The sequence below is a fragment of the Pseudopipra pipra genome, chromosome 1 (assembly GCF_036250125.1).
Source record: "Pseudopipra pipra isolate bDixPip1 chromosome 1, bDixPip1.hap1, whole genome shotgun sequence".
In the NCBI taxonomy this organism is placed as follows: Eukaryota; Metazoa; Chordata; class Aves; order Passeriformes; family Pipridae; genus Pseudopipra; species Pseudopipra pipra.
The window spans coordinates 91,286,113-91,305,029 of record NC_087549.1 but is presented as its reverse complement, the minus strand read 5'-3'; the positions used below and the strand labels follow the sequence as shown (position 1 = coordinate 91,305,029).

Here is an 18,917-nt window from a genome sequence, read left to right as displayed (position 1 = left end):
CTGTGTGTCCACTGGGAGATTTAAGAGGTGCTGAAGCAAGATAGAGTATCCTATGTGTAGTACTACAGCTGAATAAAAGTTTTTTCTTGCTCTTCCAGTTTTTGAGTGCCTTTCTGATGTTAATGATTCCAGTATCTACCTCTGCAAAAAGCCACAGGATGAAGTTAACTGACTGAAATGGGAGACTAATCTTGAGGTTTAGCCTTTGTGTTTGCCACAGACTCACTCTGAGTCCCTCAGCAAGCTGCTTAGTTTTTTGTAAAATGAGGATAAATATTTAAGTCTGTATAAAATCAACCTAGCGGGATGGTGATTATGGATGAGCTACTGGCATAAAATCTGAGTGCTGCAATGGCAGCAGCAGTTCAAAACCTCGCTGCCCAGGTAGGCAGTGTAAAGTATTCTGGCAAAGGCAATTCCTGCTCTTCATGCCAGCCAGAAAACTGTGAGCCTGCTTCTGTAACTTGTGAATATACCAGAGGTTCAATGTTTCTCCAAAAGACTTATTTTGTGCTAGGAATGGGGCCCAGAATCTCTTAGATATAAAACAGTAGCTTTTTGGGAATGGTGGAGGGGAATGTAAAGTTGGGGATTGAAGTGTATGTGGAAGGGGTTGGTTTTGAGATCCACTGTAAAATCTAGTCAGGTTAGTGGAGGTAAATTGCCTTGAGATTGTTGGATATGAATTGTAGATTTGAGAAGCACTCCTGATTTTTTTAATATTGAGTACTCTATTAGTCTGGTGTGTGTTTTGTTAAGTTTGGAAAGTGAACCTTTTTTTTTTTTTCTGCCAGAGTTTCACGCATTTCCCCACCCTTACTCCATTTCCCTTGAAAAGGAAAAATTTTCTTTGGCTTTTTGGTTTTAGCTCTACTACTTCGAAGAACAGACCGAGAAGAAAATGGGCTTAGTGTTGCTACACTAGTTGATAAGTTAGCCATAACACTAGGCACCTTGTGATTCGTGCAATGACAGGGGAGGGAAGAGTTTGGGCATCACTGTGTTTGAGCTCTGTTTTGTTTCTGTGTTTGGGATGGCCTTTTCCTCCCTCTCGCTCAGGCACCAGGGAGCTCACTCTGGGGTTGTTCCTCACAAGTGAAGTACAATTGCTCTTTCCTTTAGAGTTTATGCAGTTTGTTCTCCTTTAGCCTTGCTTGGTAAAACAACCACAAAGTGTGGGCATAAATGACATTTATTTGCACTTCAGGGACTTGGTGTTGTCCTGCCAAAATGTAATAAAATGTAATGTAGGACATACAAAGGAGAAGCAGGACCTAAATTTTAAGCATTGAGATGCCAGCACATCAGGAGCATTTGAGAGGCAAGGTTTTTCCACCTGCATACAGCCGCAAAATGAGGCTGCGTGTTGGAGAAGCCAAACCTCTGGACATGGCTTGTTGTAGGGCTTGGCACGCCATGTATTTATTGGGGCAGGCTTAAGTCCCACATACCTTGACCTGCCTTGTGCTTAAATCATTCTGATGTCTTAAATTGTTTTAGGATTTTTCCAAAGCACATCTGGGTTATGTTTAATTGTTAGGAGGAAAAAAAAAAGAGAGGAGCTAGAGGGGGAGTTGGTGTAAATAATTCATGGAGAAGAATCCTCCAATTTTGCAGAAACCACAGCCCAAATTACAGAGAAGGCTCTTGGATTGAGATGATTTTTGTTGTGGTTGTAACATACCAGGGCTTGAATCCTGTCCAGATGAAAACATTTGGTTTGTACTTCAGTAAATATTGCAGAAACACTGCCAGCTAATTCTGAAGAGTAATGAAATAGTATTTTTGGCAAAGCACATGCACTTTCCATACTTCTGATTCCACTCTTCAGATCCAAATTCAGAGGTTTTTTTAATGTGTTTAGCTAGTCCAAGACAAAAGTTAATGTAATTTAATGAGAAACAAAACATATCGTAATTTAGGAGGGAAAACTGCACATTCATCAAACAATAATAAAAAAAACCCTTAATAACCTCATTAGTCAAATAAAATGGCTGAAAAAGAGTATAGTTTATTCTATTAATCAGGCACTTGCTGCTGAGGTCAATGCATCTGTGTGTACAGACTGTGTAAGCATCAGTTCTGCCTACTGGTAGTAGAAAACCTGAATTTTTCATATGCAAAGGGTAGTATCTTTCCAGGAAAACTGCTAAAAGCAGCACCATGACTTAAAAAAATATATTTTACTTTGTACTTACTGTTGTATAAGCATCAAATTGTTATAACGGAGGACATGAAATACATTTGTCATCCTTTCATATGCATTACACCACACTTTGTGTGTAGTTGTGGTAATCGTTTTTCCTACATAGTTAGGTTTTCTTTTGTGTGGTCTCACAATAGGAGGGAAGACAAAAATACTCTAGAGAGATTTCAATAATGAAACTGTAGATACTGATGGAAACAGTTGCCAAACATACTTAAAATCTAATTTTTTTAAAGAGACGACTGTCCTCCCTTTTTGTAATAATTCATAGCTCATTGTAACCATGATGAGTGATTCTAAAAAGGACAACTCACCATTAATGATTTTCTCAATATTTGCCACACACAGTGGTATCTTGTCATAGAAGCAGTAATTCCTGCTCTCTGGTGAGGAGAGGGTAGATGGGGTTGTGTCAGCTGTCCAGGCTTTCTGTATGGCTTGCAATCCCTTAGTCAGTCATGGAACTTTGTTTAAAAATTGTTCAAAAAGCCATGAAAAATTGTTCAAAATAGCACTATGAGGGCCAGCTTTGGTAATTTGGCCTTTCCCCAGTGACTGGGAGGAGGGGAAGAGGGCTGGGAAGTTCCCTCCAGGTTTCTGCCTGGCTTTGGCATAGCTTTTCTGCTCTCTACTGTGAGACTTGTTGAACAAGAAAGGGTGAGTGGCACATGTCCAGATGAGGGCAGCAGGTTGACAGCACTGTCAGACAGATACCTTGTATTGAGCAGCTTTAACAGGAGCGTCCTTCCTGCTTTGCTGTATTTGTTACTATTGAATGTCAGTAATTCTTTCAGTATCTTCCTTCTCCCATTGCTCCTGCATCTTGTGTCCATCTGCTAATGTAGTTCTCGCCACTTGCCTCTTTCTGCAGCCCCAGCACATCTGAGCCCCTCCCTTCTTCTGCTCTGCTGCTACTGCTGCATGCTCTTTCTTACAGCTTACTGCTTCTGCCATGGCTTCTCCTTCCTTCCCAACATTTTTCAGTTGCCTCATCCAGATCTTTGCTGATAGCACATGCTTTTGTGCAAATACTGATGCAAAACAAATCAGCTGTCTTGCGGGGAAAAGAAAAGCATTTAGGAATTGTGTGCCTAGACATCATCAGGACAGAATGTAAAACGTGCAGCTTCTACATGAGTGGAAACATACTGCATTTAATGTTTTGTTTAATAACATAAAGTGATATATTATGCTACACATTCAATAAGAAAAAGTGTGCATAGAAATTTTCCAAATCTCTTCTTGAGAACTTGTAACATTACATTACAGTTATAGCTTTATTAATGGACTTTAATTTCCTTAGTCTGGGATTTTAATCTGAATCAGTTCCCTGATCCAATTCACCACATGGCCTCACAAAACGTTATACTGCCACAGTTGAGGTGGTGGCACCGGAATAAGAACAAGAGGCCAGATGGAGGTAGATGTTCTGTAGACTGTTTCTGATGCCAAGAAAAATGTCCACACAGCTACTAACAGTCTAGATGGTTCCTTGTATGAAATGTCTTCTAAATAAGTGGTGAGAAGTCAAATATAATTTCCAGTTGCCATCAGATTTGCTGAGTGAGCGGGCTTTTCAGGCACCTGCTGATCAGGTAACATGGCAGGGTGAGTTCCTCTACGTGGAGGGTTGTTCATGTGCTTTCCCTAGGTGCTGCAGGGCTCCTCCTCCTCTGTTCTCCCCTTCATCCACTGCAATGCCCATGGTAGCAGCTGCCTGCACAACTTGGGGGCTCCCAGCACAGAAGGAGACTTGTAAAATTCAATACAGCCACAGGCTCTCATAACCCTTTCACAGATTTTTCTGCTGTTTTCTTGGGGATGGAAAGCGAGGAAATGGGGAATTATATACCTAGAGTAATGAGATTTGGCAGGCACCACCTCCCAGGCCCAGATGTTGCCCTCTATCTGGAGCACTGTAGCTCTTCTCTTTTGCTGTTGGTTATTGCTCTTTAGGTTGCCCTTGGTAGGCTTTGAGAATCATACTTTGGTGCTAGTGAGGGCAAGAAGAAGAGGAGGAATAATACTTCACTCTTGCTGCCTGGCTGGCAAATATGTGCAAGAAGGACCCAGCATAGCTGCCCTGTGGGTTTCTATTGCTGAGTGCATCCAGGCAAAGACAAAAACATGCAGAATAGTGTTCTGTAAAGTTAAAATATGAAGGAAATGCCTACAACTGTATGTTCTGTTCATACATGTGTATGCATGCATCTGGCGAACCTGCATTTTTCCTTATTCTCATGCCATTTTGGAGGGCTGTCATACATAATTTTCATTGTAAAACATACATCATTTTCATGATAAATATCTGTTATACATGGAGAAACCTGAGAGCAACAGCTCTGAACTGTAAGGAAAACCACCATGTTCTTAACTTGTCATGAAGATAGGCCAGATTTACGAGGAAGGGCAATATATTTTATTTGACCAACTGATACAGTTGGAAAAAACAAACCAGCTCTTGAGTGCACATTCTTCGCATCTCCAGTGGTCTTGACTGTTCATGACTACAGTAACAGTACTTAGTATTGTTTATGTTAGCTTTGAGTAGCAAATGGGGTCCCCTGTAGAGATAGGCTGTGGCATCATATGCGCATCCTGTCTGGTCTCAGAGAGGATGAGGCATATTTAGGACAGGAATCATTATTATAATAAAGAAGGTGAGCGATCACGTAGCTTACGCTCTTTACAGTGCAGCTTTGCTCATATGAGTTTTGTTAGTTCTTCAGTCATGAGGTCAGAGTATTATTTCCATAAGAGGAGTTTTGAGTGAGGGTTCTTAGCTCTTGGTGTAAACCAGCAATGCACATAAACCACTCACAAGTTAGGTGTTGTCTAATAAACATAATTGTCTTTCTTTTAGTTTGAATGAAATCACAGTATACTTACAGCCTTGTCTTCCCTTCAGTTTGCTCATAAAGGGAATTTGTAGTATCTTGAGCTTGAACAGCCTGTTTCAATATTTTAAATCAGTGTTTTCTCAGCCTTTTGGACATGTTTAGATACATAGCCTTAAAGTGAAAATGGTTTTAACCAGTTTAACACATAGTTGTGAACAAATTATTTGAGGCTGTTCCAGAACTGAAATCATATTATAAAAGATGATGATAAAAATAGTTTTAATATAAAATATAAGCAAGAAAACTCAGAGCTTTTAGATTTCTTTCAGCGTCTTCCATCCATAACAACGCTTAAATAGAACAAAAATGTGCAAGTCCAGACTTTTTTTCTTTCCTTCTGTTTGGCAAGTCAAGTTTAATAAATATGTAGGAAAAGCTGATGAGAAGGAGGGGAGGAGACCCAGACTGAACGCCAGCTTTTCTCCAAGGTCTCATATTGCAGAGCACTTAGATCAATAAAAAGAGGGTTAGCAGGACTCTCCTGTGTTATTGGATGTTGCTAGTCTAATTTCTCTGGAAATATACTTCCCGAGCAGTCCCAGCTGTCCCAGGAATTCAGTTTAACCATTGTTGTTCATAGTTCTTGATGGGAAAGAATTAAAAAATGTCATTCTGACAGAAGATTTATGCACTGAGATTACAACAATTGAATATCAGGAGTTAGGTGAACTTTGTGCCTGCTCTCAGGCTTGGTAGGACTTTCCCTCCTTTCTAAGCAGAATGACAGAGCACTATATTTTACTCTGTGCTTTAGTAAAAAGGAAGGAAAAAAAAAGATTGCTATTGTAATAACAACATTTGCATTGCAGATGATACTTTTTTTGCTGGTTGCTGTTGAAAGCTACTGCCAAAAAAGCTTTGGATTGTAGGGAAGATGAAGCTTAGAGATCAGACACTGTATCTAGTCTCCTATTTTAGTGTCTCAGAAGGATAAATCTTCTGACTGTTTCTCTAATTATAATAGGGAGATTTCAGTCTGTGTTTGAATCTAATTTTGAGGGTTCCTAACAGTGAGTTTCTTTTATGCCATCATTTGTCAATGCACTGATGATGTCAGACTTCAGATTCTGCTAAGAACTGATGCACTTGTGTCCAGCTTCTGAATCCATACTACACATAGGGTACCTAGATGGAAGAAAAAACAATTTATTTTTTAGGCAGCACTATCTTAGAGTAACTGTTTTAGAGTCTTCTAGTTAGTTGCTGTTGAGACTTAAAACTCCCCTCTGAGCAGAAGAATTAATGTGCCTGTGCCTTTCACCACCTTTTACCTGCTGTGGTTAATTGCTCTGAGTGTGCCAAAAAGTTCTAGGCTTGCATAAAAAATGTGAAGATTTTTTGTTTCTGTAAGTTGCTACAGCTTCCATGCCATGAAATATGTCAGCAGTCTTAATTTGGTCATTAGTCTATATAAATATGAAGGTTGTGACATGCAAAAGCCTTTCCCCCTAGAATAGCCATATGTGTCCATACGTTTATGACTAGATTGGATGGATTGATATGTACACTGTTTCAGGGGGGAGAAATCATCATGCCCTCGGTGCTGCTGTAGTGTTTCTTGTAGCTGTCCAAGGGCCACCACTCATGCACAGCACAGGATGCTGGTGAGGAGTTTCTCTCTGCTTTTCCCAGAGGCAGCCACAGTTCCAAAGGGGCTCTTATAAAGGCCAAGAGCAAAGGTCTTTACAGGTGGGGGTTAAGCCCCACGGAGCCACTCATTCACTTCCCCCTCAGTGGGATGGAGGAGAGAGTTGGAAGGATCAATCTGAGAAAACACATGGGTTGAGATAAAAACAGTTTAATACATAAAGCAAAAGCTGCAAGCAAAGCCCAACAAGGAATTCGCTACTTACCATTGGCAGGCAGGTGTTCAACCATGCCCAGGAAAGCAGGACTCCATCACATATTAATGGTTGCTTGGAAAGACAAACGCTGTAACTCTGAATGTCCCCCCCTCCTTCATCCTTCTTTCCCCAGCTTTTATTGCTGAGAGTGATGTCATATGCTCTGGAATATCTGTTTGGCCAGTTGGGCTCAGATGTCCTGGCTGTGTCCCCTCCCAAATTCTTGCGCACCCCAGCTGCTTGCTGGCAGAGCAACATGAAAAATAGGGGCAAAAAATGCCTCGACACTGTGCAAGCACTGCTCAGCAATGGACAAAAACATCCCATTGTTATCAACCCTGTTTCCAGCACAAATCCAAAACATAGCCCCATTCCAGCTACTATGAGGAAAATTAACTCCATCCCTATCAAAACCAGTATAGTTAGGAAAGGATGATTCATCGCAGAAACAACCCATCCCAGTTTTTGTGCCATATTTAGGTATCCATTCATTAAAATGTAATTTTTATAGTTACAAGTATTTTGTACAAAGCTGATGGGAGCAGAAAATATGCAACCTCCAAAAAAGCTTTAGTTAGTTGTTGGCAATGGCAACACCAACAGCTCAAAACCAAACAAAACACAGAATTGCAGTTCTGAAGAGCTTGAAGCCAGAAGTGCTTCCTAAGGCAGCACCAGCCAAATAGCCACTACCTTGCGTTGTTGATCTGTCGCCCAGTTCTCTTTGTCTTTTTGTTTTATTTAGCTACAGGAAAATAACTAACTGAAGCGACGAGTTGCCATTATCCACATCTGTTGACTCTATTTTTTCCCTTTCTTTACCAAAAATTCTTTCCTTGGGAGTAAGTAGAAGGCTCCTAGGGCACGTGTCCCTCCAGGGGATAGACAGAGACTCATTTTCAATAGAATGATATTGGGCACAAGGGAAAGTGTCCATTAGTTGTCAGCAGTATTTGTACATTTAAAAATCATGGGAGTATCATGGGAAGTAATCAAGAGAAGCAACATTCTCAAGAGGAGCACACAGGGAATCAGGAGCCCTTTGCTCTTTTCTCTCCTTTGCCAGGAATCTGCTAGGCAAATAAGCATCTCAATGCCTCAGTTTTTCTCTTTGTTTCACACTGCAGAAAGCTGCAAAATATTGTGTGCAGTACTGTAGAGGTCTTCAAAGCATTGTGAAGTTTAAATGCTAATGCTTTATTGTAATGATAACCTAAAAATATTACCATGGTGCAGATTGGTTTTTTGTTCTTTTTTTCTTCTGTTTGGAAAAGCTGTAAGCTTCTAGTTGTGTGTTAAGACTTCAGTAAGGCACTTGAGCACACATTTGAAATTAAACATATGCATTAGTCCTTTTCCTGAATACACAAAGCTATTAATTAGGGCTTATAGCAAGACTGTTTGATTGTCTGAAGTATGAATAGAATGTGCTTGAGGGGGGGAGAACCCCGCTTTTCACATGCGTATCCTGTTGGTAAAAACTAATAAATAAAAACCCTCTAGTTAGTCATGCACTAGTGTGACCTTCCATCTCTGAGTCCCTCTCTTCCCTTGCTATGCATGACACTAAAGTAGGTTATGATCAATATGGTTAGTGCAGTAAGTGAATGTAATGATGCTGATGGGCCATTTCTTTATAATGATCAGGTTCTCCAGCCCTGCCCAGCAACATGGTATATTTTGGAAGCTCTCAGGATGATGAGGATGAAGAAGAAGAGGAGGAGGAGACAGAAGACACAAAAACAGCCACAAACAATGCTTCATCATCATGCCAGTCAACCCCTAGGAAAGGAAAAACGCATAAACAAGTACCAAATGGGCAAGGTAGGTCCTAAATAGTGCTGTTCTCCTACACCCATAGTAAAGACATATATGAGCTGAATGTGCTCAATCCTTCTCTGTTCTTCTGTATCTGAGTGAAAAAGTGATGGAGTAAGATGTAGTGTTAGCGTCATGTGCCTTAACCTGTTTCTTCTGACAGTCTGAACTCTATGGCAGAACTATAAGTGCAGGGCTGAAATTATACGCACACACACATATATATATCTATATATATCTATCTATCAATGTGGGTGTCTCTTCTCCATGTAACAAGCAATAGGACTAGAGGAAATGGCCTCAAGTTGTGCCAGACAGGGTTTAGATTGGATATTAGGAGGAATTTCTTCACTGAAAGGGTTGTCAAGGCTGCCCAAGGAAGTGGTTGAGTCACTATCCCTGGAGGTATTTAAAAGTCATGTAGATATGACACCTGGGGACATGGTTTAGCGGTGAACTTGGCTGTGTTACGTTTACAGTTGGACTCGAGGATCTTAAAGGTCTTTTCCAGCCTAAGCAATCCTGTGATTCTGTGAGATAGTTAGATAGACAGATAGATATATATGCATACACAGACATGCTGGAGTTATACACACATCCACATATATGTATAGACACACAATCACTCTCTCTGGCTTTTTTGTGACCAACATTTAATTTCAAATAATTTTATTTTTTCAAAGCTAAATAAAATACAAGCCTCCATAAGTGATATCAAAATGCATGTCATGGGCAATGCTTAATTTTTCACATGCAGTATTGAGACCACAATTGCACTCAGCTAAGATATTACATTCATGTTCTTGATTGAAAGATTTTTATGGAAAAAACTTTTTCAAGTCAGTTATTTCTTTACAAATCAGTAAAAACTGCATTCATTACAGTGTGTCATGTCCTCGTGTCATGTCTTTGTGCCATATCTTGAAAAATAGATCTGTGTGTATTGCAACATCACCTAGCATAGAATGGAAGACTTAAAAACCATGCTGAAAATTTTAAGCCTGCTGTAATGCTCCACTGTAATGCCAGTGTCCTGTGTGTTGTGGTTCTCTCTCCAGCAAGAGGTCTTGTATCATAATAACTCTTTGCCATCTCTGCTTGACATAATTTCAAAATGTAGCCTGTGCTCTCTGTTCCCTTTTTTGGTATTAGTTTACCATGAAAATCTTTCTTTCTAGTGATCGCCCCTTCAGCTCTTCCCCTTTTAGTAGGAGGACTGAGAGGAAGGTCTCTCTACAGTGCACTTTTTGAGAGATGATTGTGACCCGTGCTTGCTTTTTTTTTGTTCATTCATGCTACTCTGCTCTGAAGAAGAGATTAGTAGATCCCAATTACTTCACTGTGCTAATCCTCATCTCCACTTTTCAAAAGGGAGTTTTCTATAAAAGGGTGCCTTTGTTACATACGGCAGAATTTTTTTTCATGACTGTGTCTGAATCTGGTTTTATTCCACACCCAAGCTCAAAAACTCACTTTTTGCGAACAATTTGTGGAGAATTGTGTGCGGATGTTATGTCTAATAGCATTTCAGCTGTCAGCTGTGACCAGGAGCTTTAGTGCTGTACTAGCCATAGATCAAAACTCGGCACTTAGGATTGATTTCTAAATAAACCCCCCAGAATAACAGGCACGAAACTCTACATATGGAAAATGAGATTGCATGTAACAGAACTGCTCCCTTAGAGTTTTAAATGTGATATATCATTACAAAAGGAGCTCATCATGTTCCTTGAGAATGTCCCAGATGGCAGACACTTTGAAATTAGCTCAAAACGGAGACACCTGAAATCTTAATTGGGGGTAAGTAAAGGCAAACATAATGAGCCATCTAATGGCTTCATAATCTTTATCAATATAGATCAGAGTGAGAGTGAATGAAGCTGCTACTTTAATAGAGCTGCAAAAGACCTTTGTAAAATACATAGGAGACAATGTGAGATGTTTTGACAAAGGTGACGAAACAGGAATTCCCAGAGAAGGCAGCTGCTGCTTCTTCATCATTGTAATTTCTTTTTTTCTTCTTCTCTCTCTTTTTTTTTTAATTAAAATTTCCTTACCCAGGGGTGTTCCCATTTTTCAGTGTCTGTTACGTTGGTTGACAGCCAATAGTATTTTTGTTTCATGTGAATAAAGTAGGTTCTGGTTCATGTGTGTCTGTTTTAAATGAGACCACACACAAAGGCAGACCAGGGACGGGTGCAGCAAATGAACTTAATCTAGCGTGAGAGTCTATTTTTAATGAATTAAAGTCTTTTGTTTTTAATATACAATGTGTAGTCAAGCACTTTGGACCTGAAAATGCTAAGCATTTGCTATGACATACAACAACAAAGGTCCAGAGCTTGATTAATGTTATTAGACAGTGTCAGATGATTGCTTTCTACTAAATGGGGACCAGAACAACTTTTCTGGGCGAAGTCATTTGTCAGTATCCTCTTCTGATCCCAATATAGGGCATTATTAAGGTTGCACACCAAACTGTTTGTTATAACCAAGCCTGTTGAGACACCTTTTGGGCAGCTAACTCAATCGAGAATGCCCAAGTATGAATGGGAAGCACGTATAACACGTGGCATAGCTTGCTGCACAAGATGTAATTAGCTCAACTGACTTGTTGCCTTCCAACCTTACTGCTTACATAGATATATTTAAAGCATTGAATTGTTACCTGTGCCTTTTCATCCTCTTTTCATAGTACTTCTGATTTGCTGCACACATATCCAGCTGTTAAAGAGCAAAGTAAAATGTTTGGCAGGAGAAGTGTTTTCCCCTGCATTCATGGGAGTGTGTAAAAGGATATGTAACAATGTGCAAGTCTTTCCAGGGAGGCACTGAGTCTAAATTACATATCCCTGCTGCTCAGAGGAAATTCCAAGTTGTAGGTAAGAGGGTAGGCTTAGGTCTCTGCTCCTTTAAAACTAATTCTTTGAATTCCTCACAACTAAATAAATCCTAGTTTGATTTCATTCTGTGGCACAATAGAAGGTTTTCTCTTCAGGCTCCCGAAGAAAAATATTTGCAGGTGCCAAATGTTTTTCTAGGCAGGCTGTGTTAGAGAGCTGGAAGATGCAGATAGGGAGTTGTTGGGTTATCGGTCCCATCACAAGAGCAAAAGAGGATAGGCATTACTCTACTTGAAAGGGCTTGTGGATCAGAAAAGTGCCTCAGGAGGAGCAGTGTACACAGATACAGTTGCATAGACAACTTTGAAATTGCATGCAGCAGGCTACAGTTCCTCTAATAATGGTTGGCTAATTCTCTCAAGAGGAATGATTGCAGAATTAGATGTTTCTCACACCAGCACAGCAGCTCAAAGGTTGAGAGAAGGCACATCTGGGCCAGCATACCTGGGAAAGTCCTGTTTGTCTTTAGATGCCTGACACAGACAATTAAGTTCTAATTTACATCTAGGAAAACACAATTAGCCGTCGTCGTTTGTAACCGGACTTCTGCATGAAGGCAAATCTGGTCTCCTTAACTGGAACAAACCAACTCCAGTGTAGCAGAAAACCTACGGGTCAGAAATGGTTACTGGTTCATGCTGTGTTTTGCGAACATGGTGAGATAAGAACTTCTCTGCATGACTTTTGGCTGAAATGAGCAGGGGAGAAAATTGTATAGGCCTTTTTTATTTTCCCTCTTGGGGCTCAAATTTCAAAACAGATCTGGCAGTAGCACATAGTAAGCAGGCATTGCTAGAAATACTATACTTTGCTTTAGTGCTGTCTTACTCACTAGAAACACAGAAGAATGTTTCACTTCTCAATTTGCAATGGATAATTTAGCAGAGTAATTTCCTTACATGTGTAGTAGTACAAAGAAGATGCAGGAAATGATCGTAGATAGCTTTTTTCTTATTTCAAGATAGAGTTCAATGCAGTGTTTGTATATTTTGGGCTTAAATGGCATATATTTTACATACATTACTGTTTGAGTGTGTTGTGAGAAAATTTTAATTTGTGGTTGCAATTCTTTATTTAGTTTTGTTTTTAACTAAATTTGGTATTTGTGGGTGGGTACATAAGACAGAGGCTTAGGCTTACACATATTTTTTAGTGAAATAAATCCTGAAGAGGTAAACATTTATAAGAAAAATATTTTTTGCATCCAGCTAAAATGCAGAATGAGAAAATTTCAGGCAGAATGCTACAATAGTTAATGGGTAGGCAATTATTTTGATGATTTACAGCCTTTTGTTGAAATACCATGGAACCAGTAATTGTTGCAATAAACATTTTTTCACATTTAATTTTTCTGCAAAAATATGTAACACGAAAATTACCCGGTTTGCAGTAATTTACATATTTAAATATGCAAATCAGGCACAACACATTTGGGGATTTGTGGATTTTCAGTAGCTAGATGTATGACCTGTGGAGAAGAATAGGGGAGCTGGAAGTTGCTCAGAAAAAAATTGAATTGTTATCCTGGTGCGAGACTCGTGGTAACAGACAGGCACTTCTTGTATGTACTTGCTGCTTAGTGAGTGACCCTTTTGATGTTGTTTGTGTCGTAATGGTTAGGTGAGAGTAATGAATTTGTGCTGAGACGAGACACTTGGTATTGAATTTTTGCAAACAGTGGCATGGTGTCTCATACCAATAGCTCTGCTCCCACTGGCCTAATGTATTCCTGTGAGTGTAGGGTTTCAACTGTGTTATTGATGGTGTCAAAAAGAAATTCAGTGTTACCTATCTGCCATGGTTCTCCTGTTTGCCTTCTGTTAGCATGCAGCTATGGAAATTTTGTCGTGGCGTTGTCTGCTGAGAAATTGCATTGTGTTGCATTAGGACTTCGGAGAAGTGCAGAAAGAGCAGTACCACATGTTTTCATATGATGTTGTGTTGGCCTTTTCTTCTGAAGTATGCCTTTGCTCCCAACTCTGAGTGGGTAGATCATGTTGAGGGGCTCCAGAAGACAGCTTCTTTCTCTGGAAATGGTGTATAGAAGTCCAAACGTACCCAACATTTAAGGAAAACAGTTGGCAGTATTAAAATACTGTGTTTTATGGAAGTAGATGATTGTTTTAGTTCCTTTGGGAGGGGAAAAGAATTATTGCCTGGGTCCTTTAACTCAGTTTGAGAGCCACATAAATGTTTTCACAGTGACTTAAAACTGAATTAAAGCCAGAGCAAGAATGTTTTTGTACAGTAACGGATACTTAATGCCAGAAAGTTGATTAATATTACATCTCTTTCCCAAACACGATCTATGTAACAACATGAGGTTTGCATTGGAATAGCTGGCTCGGGTTCACAATATTGGCAAGGCTCCCTTTTCGCCTTCTAAAAACAAAACTTCTCCCTTTCACTCTTATCTTCCCTCTCTGTTTTGGATGGTTTTATGAATGCGCAATCACTTGCTTTATGGAGCACGAGATCTGCAACATGCAGCGTATGTGTACATGTATGGTTCACATGCCTTCATCTTCCAGACATTGGCATACAGCAGAAGGGTTCAGTACTCTTCTGTCCATGTTAAACTTCCCCAGTTATCGTAAGTATAAAGCGTATCAAGTGCAGGAATAATCTCCAGGAGGGCTTGGGAAAGAAAGCTTTGCCCATGGAGTCAACAGTTGTCTGAACCTAGTCCAGTAAGTAATTCTGCTGCTTACACAGTGAAAGCCTGATTACTGTATGTATTATAAATTAGCTTCTGAAAGGCTGGCTGGCTGTGTCCTGTAAAATGTTTGTGTGCAAATTAATTTGTAGCAATACTTCTGAAAATTGCTGAAAACATGTTATGTTTATCGCTTGCTACAGTGTCAATTCCTGTAGTAAATGCTTAGTTAATCTGTAGTAATTGAGCACATCTGTGGCTTTCCTTGACCAAAAATTTTTTTAGACATTGTTATAGCTGTACCTAGTCCACACAAGATTTGCAGTTTGCATTGGTTTTTGTAGAGATTCTTTATCACAGTTTCAAATGAGATACCCCAAAGTCCCCGTATAGGATCCTGCGTGAATATTGGTGCCAGGGGTCTAGTTCCCCTGATGCAGAGAGCACTGTGATGCATCCATGGGGATCACGCCTGCCATAAGGTTTTCCTCTGCTGCCATAAATTATATCAGTGGTTTAAAAACCCCCAGTGCTTGTGAGTTGTGAATGTAGTGGTTCAGTTTCTTTGCGTTTGATCATCACTGCTAACCAAAAGGTCCACAAGTATTTCACTCCGGGACTCTTATTGTTTCAGCTTAATAATAATAGTAATTGCTTTGGAGGAGGAGCATTTTGAGAATAAGCTTTCAGATGGATTTATTCTGTTTGGAGTGTCTGAACACTAATAATTTACTTGCACTTTTAATTATGTGTTAGTAGTGCTCTTACCTTTAACTAAAAGCTGTTCTGGAAATATAGAGTTGGTTAAGGTAGCATAAAATAATCATAATTCAAGAGTACAAAGGATTTCTGCTTCAGGAATGTTAGTTTCACCACTCATGTGGGTTAGACTTTTTTTTCTGTCTATTTTTTAATGAAATTATTGCTTCAAGAATGAAACCTTTGTCAACTACACTCTAGCAAGGAAATAAAGGGAGCAGAACATTGGATATTGTGCCTGTCAGAGTTATCGCTAACATGGGAGATTGTAGCTGGGACATACGTGCACCTGGGGTTAGTAAAGCATAAGGTTACATATTTTCTGATTTTCAGAGTGCTTCAGAAATATTTAAAAGCTGTCAGATGTGAAGGAGAATGCAATTTGCTGCATAAGAAGACACAAAAGAATTAGTAATAATTTCATTGTTTAATCAGATTTGGTCTCAGAGTTTTATTTTATTTATTGCAGAGTTTTGGGGGTTTACTGTTTCTCTTGAGAAGTGGGTGTTTCTGTTTTATCATCAGTTACTCTTCAACAATGAGATTTCCTGGAGGGATTTTTGGTCTTTCGTGATGGTTTCAGCTTTTCACTGAACCATCTTACTTTCTGTATTGTACTAAATATCTTATCGTCTAAATAACTGGTTTCAACATTTTTAGTCAGATGAGAACAAAATCATAGTTTTGGGGATTCCCCCTCCCTTAAATGCTTGGGTTGTGGTAGTGTTTTGTAATTACCCAAGTGAACATTTTGATACCTGTTCACATAATATGTTTGTGAATTTTTCAGAACTTACTGTTGCAGAAAGGTTTTATACCTATCTATCTGGACATAGCAGTTATCTAGGTGTTGGAAGAAACAAACACTGATTTTCATAGAAACTGATACCATCTACTGTTTAACTAGAGACAGCTGGGCTAGAACTGTTTTGCATCTACATCTCCTTTTATTGTGTTTTCAGACTTTAAGCTTTTTGAGCTTTTCTTGTGAGACTGAACATTTTTTCCCCTCCTGTTTCTCTCTTCTCCCTTTCAAGAATCTTACAAATTAAGACAAAAGATAATTACTCAGAGGGTAAAACTGGCAGGGTTCCCACGACACTTAAAATTAATGAGCTGTTGCATATAAAATATACCTTGTCTCATGTTCACTTTTTTTTGTGTGTGTGAACCATAGAAGTGCGTAATTTGGCTTTTTGGCTGTGTTTTCTGTTTTAGTAATCTCAGGTTTATAAAGTGGCAACTGATTACAGAAAACTAATCTCTCTGATTTAATGTTTCCGTAGGAGCAGATCAGTATATACAATGTGTTCCCTCCAAAGGAAGATATCACTCGCAATGATAAAATACATATTAACAAAGCTGCCATTGGTTGTTTGTGCTGTGTCTTATTAAAAATAAATAGTTGTGCTTTGTGCATCTGTCGTGCCTTCCATCTGATGTGAGAACTCCTTACAAAGGAGGATAAATGTATTGTCATGTACTTCCTGATAGGAGTTGGCAATTATTATCAGTTCCATCACTAGAAATGAGACACGAAGGGTTATGCGACTTTCATTGAAATCCCCAAGAAATCCTTGGCTGGCTGGGGCAGTGCCAGTTGTTCCTGAGCTCATGAGTGACAGAGCCATGGGGAAATTTGCAGTGACTTCACTGCCGACAGGTTTTTTCTCATTCTTACTCTGTTTATGCAGTGGGGAAGGAAGAGAGGAAGAAAAGCGATTGCAATTTTTTCTTTTTTACATAATCTGCTTCAACACTTGTGACTGACTGAATAAGTGACCTGAAAATCGAATTTGTCAATAGTTGGCTGGAGTTTCAACTGTTGGAGGTGCTGTGGGAAGCTAGATAGCTGGTTGGGAGGGTTTAGAGGTAGGTGTCTACTTAGAAGCAGCTTAGCTTGCCCCTCTTCTGTCCAGCAGGACAGTTTTTTTTATTACTACTGTTACTGCTGCTACTACTCATTTACAAAATGAGATAAGAAGGTATGTTATTGTCATGTTTAGTGACAAAAGAAGGCTTTTGTTTCACAGGAAAACAGTAACTTAATTCATTTATTTACTATTCCCAAACAGATGGTGCGTGTTGTGTGTAATAAAAAAGATTTTTACGGACTTGTGCTGTTAAGTATTTATGAAGTTTCTTATTTACATCCTTTCCTAAACCATGGCAAAAAAAAAGCAGAGGTAGAAATCAAGAGCAGATGAGTAGAAGACAGGAGGGCACCTGCCATTGTGGGTGTTGGATCATAAGCCTTGTGGACGTCTGTCAAGTGCTTCACTGAAGAGGGGGCATCACTCACATGAATTTCTCACATTTTTTATTAACAAACAGATAAATGTGATGTGGGGTTTTTTTAACCTGTTTTTCATCTTCCCTGACAACAAAAGAGCAGTGACTATTCTTAAATAAATTCAGCAGAGGGACGGGGAAAAAAACTTGCTTGTATACATTCACATAATATTTATTGTACAAAAAATAATGGTTTCTGTTCCATGCTTTCTTATCCCTTCACTTCATTAGAAGGCTACAGTGCTCAGCTTAGGTCCCAGCATTACTTTATATGACACATTCCAAAATGGTTTTAGTATTCTCCTTTCTTTGCAGAAGTACCTTTTTCTATTTGCAGTTTTCTGCTATAGGCAAACTGCTGTCAGTTTGATTCAGCAGTTTGGATATTGATGAAAACAAAACATGCTTTTTCATGGAACGTTTCCTTTCCTCTACACTGGTGTAAAAATGACTCTTTTTTTCTGTTTAGGTTTTATTTAGAATTCACTCACTGCGATAGCAAAAAAAAGATAAAACTATCATAAATAAAAATAAAACTCATAATTCTAAATTTAGGTCAATCAAAATAATATACGTTGTATGTTTTAATTTGGCTATTGAAGATAATGTGTGTTAACAAGCAAGGGAAATATTTTAGTAAATCTGTTCATGTAAAGAAATATGCAAAATAGTGCTTAGATTACTGATTTGACTTTAAATATAAGAAGACATTTACTAAATATCCGACACTGAGAGCAGAGAAAGTTGGGATGTTTTGAACAAAGTGTTTGGTCTTGTATATTTTTTTTGTTTTCTTTTTTTTCCTCAGTAACCTGATTTTCTCTCTTCTCAGTTTTCAATGGGTCCAGCAAATCATCGAAGGAGAAAGAACCTGCTCAGAAACACAAAAGCAAAGAGGCCACACCAGGGAAGGAGAGGAACAGTGAACATAAGGCTGAGAGTCGAAAAGACCAGGCTGCTGCTAATCACCATCCTACTACAAACACTGGCTCCTCTACGAAAGGGCTCACTGCTAACAACCACCACACTCTTCATAGATCGGCTCAGGACTTAAGGAAACAGGTAATGAATTGTACTCTACTGTGAACACATGGGAAACACAGGCTTTTAAGGTTCTAAACTCCTTTTTCCACTGCTTTGTCTAGACTGAGCATGGGAATCCTTAAAAGCATGCTCTGGAGACATCAGGGAGTTAATTTTCAGTGAAAGAGAGAGAAAGAAGGAAAAAAAGAAAAGTATACATATGTGGGAAGTCAGTATTATAAAGCATGCTTTACAACCCTGTCTTCATATTATCCAGTATATACATATGAAAGAGTAAAGTTCACATCACTATTTATGAAACCTCTCTGACTGGTGCTCTTGCTGGCCTCCATGCTGACAGTGCCAAGGCTGGCAGCACGTGGAAGAGCAAACTGCTTTTGTGTATGGCTGGTCCGCTTGGGTTATCTCAGAGGCTCACCGGCATTGTAAGAGAACCTCATATTGCACTTGGGTGCTTTGTCTTGAATATGGGCAGCACAAACGTTGGAGTCTGGG

General features: G+C 39.3%; 1 protein-coding gene across 2 annotated transcripts in view; it reads left to right on the top strand.

Moving 5' to 3' along the window:
* The window catches only part of JARID2 (jumonji and AT-rich interaction domain containing 2), a 216,039-nt gene that overhangs the window by 160,563 nt on the left and 36,559 nt on the right, over positions 1 to 18,917 (top strand). For both annotated transcript variants that reach the window (XM_064665218.1, XM_064665209.1), the window contains exons 5-6: positions 8,598 to 8,774; positions 18,211 to 18,440. In XM_064665218.1, the coding sequence (XP_064521288.1) occupies positions 8,621 to 8,774; positions 18,211 to 18,440 (384 nt within the window). In that variant the 5' untranslated portion in view covers positions 8,598 to 8,620. The remainder of the gene's footprint in view (positions 1 to 8,597; positions 8,775 to 18,210; positions 18,441 to 18,917) is intronic.